The sequence below is a fragment of the Hyperolius riggenbachi genome, chromosome 4, assembly GCF_040937935.1.
Source record: "Hyperolius riggenbachi isolate aHypRig1 chromosome 4, aHypRig1.pri, whole genome shotgun sequence".
Lineage (NCBI taxonomy): Eukaryota > Metazoa > Chordata > Amphibia > Anura > Hyperoliidae > Hyperolius > Hyperolius riggenbachi.
The window spans coordinates 61026804-61034398 of NC_090649.1; the positions used below are offsets into that span (position 1 = coordinate 61026804).

A 7595-nucleotide genomic window follows, 5' to 3' on the forward strand; every position below is an offset into this window, starting at 1 on the left:
TGCATTCCCTTCTGCATAAGATGTTTGCAGTTGTGCTTCTTGCTGAGTGCTTTGTGGGGATCACAATAAATGTATTTATTTCAGCTGTTCAGGTCAGGAAATGGAAGGCTGCGAAATCTCTGGAAGCCTTAGACGAAATTCTCCTCTGTCTGGGGATCTCTAGAAGCCTCTCTCTGTTGCTGGTTTGTTTGTTGTACCTCCTGCAAGAATATTTTTCGTTGCTATTTAAGAACCTTTATTTTTTTTCAGCAAATCTGGTTTTGATACTTTTAATGAACTTCACCAACTTGTGGCTCACCACTCTCCTGTGTGTGTTTTATTGTGTGAAGATTGCAAACTACAACCATCGTGTCTTCATCTTTATGAAGACCAGGATCTCCAGACTGGTTCCTTGGCTTATTTCAGCTTCTGTCCTTATATCTGTTGCTTTCTGCCTCCCGGGGGTCTGGTTTTGGATTCTGCTTCATCAACGAAACTTAGCGAACAGCCTTCCTTTAAATGGGACAATGACAGATTCTGACGAAGGAGAGGTTCTCGTAGTCCACCTTGTATTCCTCTTTGTGGGTTCTTTTCTCCCATTCTCCATATTTTGTGGTTCCATCTGCCTGTTGATTCACTCTCTCTGGAAGCACACCCGGCAGATGAAATTTAGCGGAACAAGTTTCCGGAGCCCAAACATAGAGACCCACATTACTGTTGTGAAAAATATGACTTTTTTCCTGTTCATTCAAGTCCTTTATTTTAGCTGCAGCAACTTTTTCCTATTAAGACTAGTGCCTGTTGGCAACAACTGGAGGGATATATTTATGATTATAACTTGCGCCCCCTTATGCCTGCATTCAGCACACTTGATCCACAGCAATTCCAAGTTAAATGAAGCGCTTACAGGAATGTGGCATGGTTTTATGGGATGTGTCTAAACACAGCAAATCAGACGCTGTGGGTTCAGAACATATTTTAGTCTAATATAGGACAAAACATTGAGCTTTATTCATTATGCTTATCTTATTACATGCGTAAATTAAATTAGCGTGACTTCATTGTAGTGTGCTCACGCTTTGCGCACTGCTTACAGTGTATCGTTCGCTCGTTAGCAACAGCCAATCCTAGATATACACAAACCGAGAGGGTGTACTGGGAAAGATAAACTGCTGCACAAGGTCCATCTGGACAGAAGGACCTATAATATACAATAAAAAAAAGTATACACTTCATTGATTAAAATTATAGTAGAAGTATATGTGTTGTTAACGTCAGTCAAGGCGAAAAGTATTGGCAGGGTCCTCGTTAATCCCCCACCACTCCTGTATATTGTACGGAGTGGGGTGTAACTATCCACCAGGTCCCCCAACAACACCTTGCACAAAAGGCCTTAAAAAGCCCTGCCTTAAAAAGCACTCACAGGTGTACCTTTAGGCAGGGAACCCACTAGACGCATTTGTGCGTGTTTTGCCAGGAACGGCAAAATGCTGTACGATTCTGCAGACTATTAAAGTCAATAGCCTTGTGCGGGAAATGTGCATCACGACTGTTCGTTTGCCTTTTGTGTTTTCAGTTTTTCCACGTGATTATTAATTCACACAGCTTTTTGCATTTTTCCGCACGGCGCGCATGTTTGCATACAGTACATGCCACCGCAAATGCGGAAATGCAGAAGCGCTCGCGGAAAACGTTCACCGCAAAAGCTGACGGTGGCCTGGGAATCTCCGACCATCGGCGGTGACCCCCGCAAAGCTTGCCTGTCGCTGAGTTACTGTGCATGCACAGCCCTGAGCCGCACGCAACCTGGTCGCAGCGGTCGCATAGTGCGCGTAATTGCATTTGCACAGAATGCTCCCAGGGTCGCACATGCACAGTAGCCACTGCCAGATTTGCGGGGGTTTCTGCCGATGGCCGGAGGGGAGAAGGAGGACGTTGTGTGCACAGTAGGAGTCCAGGGGGCTGGAAGAAGCCCCAGGTAAGTTAAAATCTTTTTTTAATTTGGTTAAAGATTTCCATGCTTGTGCATATGCAGGTGCGGATGCAGGACATTTTAAAACGTCTGTTGGTTCGTTAAGAAGGACCAACAGGACATTTTAATACTACTGGCAGTCCAGTAGTGGTTAAAGTAAACCTATAAATAAAAATGTAAGTAAGTACCCCCTAGGGACACTTTTTTCACTACAGGTTCTCTTTATTTTCACCATTTGGTGTGTTTTGCTCACAATTGCATGCAGAAACTCTATAACTTTATGTTCTGTGGGGGTGAGCAGCCAATAGAATATTTCCTGGTAGCTGTACTTATAGGAATTGACCAAGATTGCGTCTGGGCCCTCTCACCCTGCTCACACCAACTACCAACTCCTGCCTTTAACCGTGAGATACTGGTCATTTGCAACTAAAACTTTCAGGCACAGAAACAGCTTCTTCCCTTGGAGGGAGCCATGCTTGATGCAGTACCACACTAACTGATCCAGCAGAAACAGAAATGCTAAAACTGCTAGGACTTAAAGAGGAACTCCAGTGAAAATAATGTAAAAAAAGTGCTTATTTTTTTACACTAATTATGTATAAATAATTTAGTCAGTGTTTGCCCATTGTAAAATATTTCCTCTCCCTGATTTACATTCTGACATTTATTACATGGTGACATTTTTACTGTTGGCAGGTGATGTAGCTGCTGCATGCTGTTTTGGCAGTTAGAAACAGCTGTTGTAAACAGCTATTTCCCACAATGCAACAAGGTTCACAGACAGGAAACTGCCAGGAGTACCACTGTCATCAGAGTTTCTTGTGGGAGGGGTTTCACCCCAATATTAGCCATACGGTGCCCCTGAGGGTCTGTTTGTGAAAAGGAATAGATTTTTCATGCAAAAGGGGTATCAGCTACTGATTGGGATAAAGTTCTCTTTAAGAGCATTACAGCACAGAACTGAAAATGAATGCTTCTAACCCTGTTTGTTATCATTTTAACTCCTATAAGGCCCGATCCACCTTTTCACCTAAGTTTTCTCCTGCTGCGTTTCCCCAAAAAATAAACCCTCCCCTGAAAATAAGCCCTAGCTGTATACCGGTAGTAAATTGGATGCTATGTTACTTTTTCATCTACGATTTAAAATAACTTTTTAGCATTTTGCAATGGAAAAACTACCAAAAATAAGGTGAAAAAGTACTGACAAAATTAATTTAATTATTTGTTTGCTTGTTGATGGTGTAACATGTATTTTATTTACGAGTTGTGAAAACTCAGGAGGAATAGTGAATTGCATATGGGCCTCTGTCTTTTACCCTGAAAAAAGATACACAAGTAATGGGCGTTTGAATTTTGCTGTACTAAAACCTCATCTCCTCCCTTTCTGATAAATAATATCTTCTAGCTTCTATTTACTTTTCAGGAAACCAGTTTGAATTAGACAAGCTGCTCGACAAACTCTTTTTCATAAACAGCAACATATGTTTTTTTAACTCCTGGAACTCCTGGAAAACAGAAAAGGACTTCTGATAATTTGTTAGTGGGCTAGTACTATATGACTGTAAGCAATAACGGAGCCGCCGCCGCGCAGGGCAGCGTGGTGGCGGCCTTTGCGTCCCAGCCGGCGGTTTTTGTAAGTCACACGGAGCCGCCGGCGCAGAGCAGGACAGACGTTGCCGCGGCTGACAGGGTGGCGGCGGGTTCCGCTGCTCAGCCGGCGGCCTTCCGTGTGCGGGCGGACATGGAGCAAGGACCTGGCATCTCAAGGAGGCAGAGGCAGAGCGTCCTGCGAACGTGCGCGAGAAGGCAGGAGCTTTATTCCTTAAGGAGGCAGGTCAGCTGATCCGACGACCAGCTGACCTAGGCAGCCAATCACTTGCTAACCTTAGCTCCAGCCCCCTGGGCGGGCTGGCAGGGCTGGGCTACAGCATTTAAGCCCACAGTGTTCTATTGTTCACTGTCTGCTGTCGTGAATACACTAGTTGTGTTAGCGCTCAGACCTTAGTATAGTGCCCTGGTGTTGATACTAAGGATACTAAGCCTAGGAATTATTGTATATTGATCTGTATTTTGACTCTGGCTATCCCTGACTACTCTATCTCTAGCTGATCTCTTACCTTTGCCTATCTGATCCTTGTTGCCGACCTCTGCCTGTCTAACGTTTACTCTTCTGCTTTCCGCTCCTGTACTGCCGCCACCATCTCTGTTGTCGAACCCTTGCCTGTCTGACCTTTCTCCCTTCAGTGGAACGTCTCCCACTGAAGGGTTATCTCTGAGGCTTGCCTCTCCGAGACGCCTGCCCCAAGCAGACGGTTACTGTCAGGGGTTGAGATTCCTCACTCAGCCTGGTTAGAGGATCTCACTCACGGGGTTCCCATTCAGAGGTAACCACACCTCTGAGGAATTACCGTGTGGTGGACATTTCCACACCATCTGATATATACTGTCTTTATTGTGTTCTTTTGCTGGTGTCCAGAGGTTAGCGATATATTGGATTATCGGTGATACTGCAGATCATCAATAATCGGGTATATATCTGCATTCTTGGTGATACTGCAGATCGCCAATAATCAGATTCTCTCTGCGTGCGGACACCGATCATGACAATGACCCATTTACTTTTTCTCTAGTTTTCTTTTTACTAGTTTTCTCCTAGGTGATATTTTCAAATTTGTCAATAACATGCACTTTAAACCACCAGAAAGCAAAAAAAAAAAAAAAATAGTCAAAACAATTCTGATAGCACTTTCTCACCTTCTTTTTGGTATTTTTTTCAATTGCAAAGTGCTGAAAAGTTATTTTAAATTGAAGATGAACAGTTATCTCCTAGGAGAAATCTCAGGTAAAAAATGTAATTGCATATGGGCTTGTGTCTGTATGTGTATGTGTGTCTCACAGTGTTTATCTCATCATGTGACATGTCACTTCAGGTACATTTTTAATAATTAACTCTCAACCTTTTAACAGCCCTGCACACATTATGTCGTGTTAGATAATGCATTCCAGAGCATCTTCTGCCGGCATATGTAGCTATGCTGCCCAAAGCAGCTATGCAGAGCGGTGTAGGGAGAGTTTTTTACAGTTACCTGTTCTGAGCAGTTGGAATGGCTTCTCCTTTTAATCCGCCCATGGCGCTGCACTCCCGGCTTCCTCTTCTGAGTTCGGATTACATGACATGGCAGGTGATCGTAATCCAGGGGATGGTGCCAGCAATGCATCGCTCCCCGGTGGTGGAAGAGGGGTGGTGGTAGAGACTTTTCCATAACCCCTCCTCCACCACTGGGCGGCACTTCAATGCTGACATCATCCCATGAGTTATGATTGCATGTCATATCATGATGTAATCGGAACTCAGAAGAGGAGACAAGACAAAATAAGACAAATTACATTTATATCGCGCTTTTCTCCTGGCAGACTCAAAGCGCCAGAGCTGCAGCCACTAGGGCGCGCTCTATAGGCAGTAGCAGTGTTAGGGAGACTTGCCTAAGGTCTCCTACTGAATAGGTGCTGGCTTACTGAACAGGCAGAGCCAAGAATCGAACCCTGGTCTCCTGTGTCAGAGGCAGAGCACCATCCAGCCACAGCATTGCAGCACCGTCAGTGGAGGAGCCGCCCAGAAAAGGTAATATAAATGCTTTCTGTGCCACTCTGCATACCTTGCAAGACTGGGAAAGGCACACCTCCCCAGCAACAGAAAAAAAAAATGGCCCTGTAGCACACATAGGGCTTGATTTACTATGTGGTGCTAACCTACTTAGCACGTCTAAAGTCTTTAGGCGTGCTAACCAGGGTGCTAAGTAGGTTAGCACCAGTTTTCTCAATCAGATCGGGCGCTAAGTACCGTGCGCAAAGTTTTGCGCGCGCAAAGTCCTATGCGCATGCTAAGTCCCATAGACTTTAGTGGGCACTTCGTGGAGCGCCCTGCGCACTGTGCAGTGCGCGTGCAAAACTTTGCGCGTGGTGCTTTGCGCACGATCACTACTTCTCACATTTAAACTGAGTTTAGACGTGCTAAGGGCCAGTGCTAAAGTTAGCACCGTTTTGTAAATCGAGCCCCTATAGTTTTATTATATGTAGTTGCTAAAAGGTTAAAACCAAGCCAGGAGAAATTTTGTTACAAAACAGGGACAGCTGTGCGCAATGTTATTAGACTACCTCAATGACAGTCACAGCATAAAACGTGATTTTTTTTCTTTTGGCCTCGTACATTTTACATCGGTTTCCAGATTTGCATGGAAAGGAAACTAGATGACTGGGGTTACATGAGAGATGTAAATCAGGAGCTGAGCATTCCTCCAGTATATCCTGATCATCACACATAGCCTGATGACCACTCTGCAGTCACGTCCGACACTACATCCAGCTCAGAAGGAAGAGACCATCTCACCCCATGGATTTTTTTCTGCATAAGATTTTGCCGCTTGCCCTGCTTGCTGAGTGCTTTGTGGGGGTCGCAGTGAATGTGTTTATTGCAGCTGTTCAGATCATAAAATGGAAGGCTGTGAGATCTCTGGACAGCCGTGACCAGATCCTCCTCTGTCTGGGGATCTCCAGAAGCCTTGCTCTGATGGTTGTCTTTTTGATTTTTTTTGTGCTAGCATATTTTACTGAGGCATTTCAAAACTTTATATTTTCTTCAGCAGCCTGGACATTAGCATGGTTAGCACACTATACCAACTTGTGGAGCACCACCATCCTGTGTGTATTCTACTGTGTGAAGATCGCAACCTATAACAATCCCGTCTTTATCTACATGAAGACCAGGATCTCCAGACTGGTCCCTCAACTTATCCTTGCATTTTTCCTAGTTTCTATTGTCTCCAGCCTTTCCGAAATCTGCAGAAGGATTTTATTTCATCAGCAAAATTCAGTCACTAACTCATCTTTAAACATCACAATGGTCAATGTTGTTGTAGAACAGGTTTTCTTTGTCAACTTTACATTTTTCGTAATGGATACTTTTCTTCCATTTGTCGTATTTTGTGTTGCCATTAGCCTGTTGATTTACTCTCTTTGGCAGCATGTCAGGCAGATGAGAGGCAGCGGGACGGGCTTCCGTAATACCAGTTTACAGGCTCACCTTTCAGTTGTGAAAAACATGACTTTATTTCTGCTCCTTCAAGTCATCTATTTCGGATGCTGCCTGATTTTTATGTCAAGACTGGTGCCTCAGGCCAGCCATTGGATGGTTATATTTGAGATGATAACTTGTGGACCCTTATGCCTACACTCAGCACACTTGATCTACAGCAATGCCAAACTGAGTGAGGCATTTTCAAGGATGTGGCACGGTCTTATTAGATGTACCTAAATTCACCAAATCAGACTGTGGTTTTGGAACATATTAAGTTTATTTTAAGACTTGTGATGATGATCGTAATCAGCTAATTACGATTATGCAAAATTTCACGTAAATTTTAGCAATTGCGATTTGTAAATACAATTGATTCCGTATAACCATTCGTAATTTTGCATAAACTTTTACGTAATTTTGTGCCGAATATAGCAGTGAATAGCAAAGCCCCTATACATGGCATTGTCACCACCAAAATGTCTACAAATGTTATCGAGAATAGTGGGTACAAAGCAAAAAAATAATGTTTGAAAAAGACCTTGTAGTTTAATTTAAAATGCATAGAAAACT

General features: G+C 43.7%; 1 protein-coding gene across 1 annotated transcript; it reads left to right on the forward strand.

Moving 5' to 3' along the window:
- Positions 1-6341: 6341 nt before the first annotated feature.
- On the forward strand, positions 6342-7262 carry LOC137504652 (taste receptor type 2 member 39-like). The gene has a single exon (XM_068233235.1). The coding sequence runs from the start codon at positions 6342-6344 to the stop codon at positions 7260-7262; it is 921 nt and encodes a 306-aa protein (XP_068089336.1).
- Positions 7263-7595: the final 333 nt, after the last annotated feature.

What these genes read in the sequence shown, in the direction of transcription:
- LOC137504652 (XM_068233235.1), top strand. Translation starts at nt 6,342, where the DNA reads ATGGATTTTTTTCTGCATAAGATTTTGCCGCTTGCCCTGCTTGCTGAG.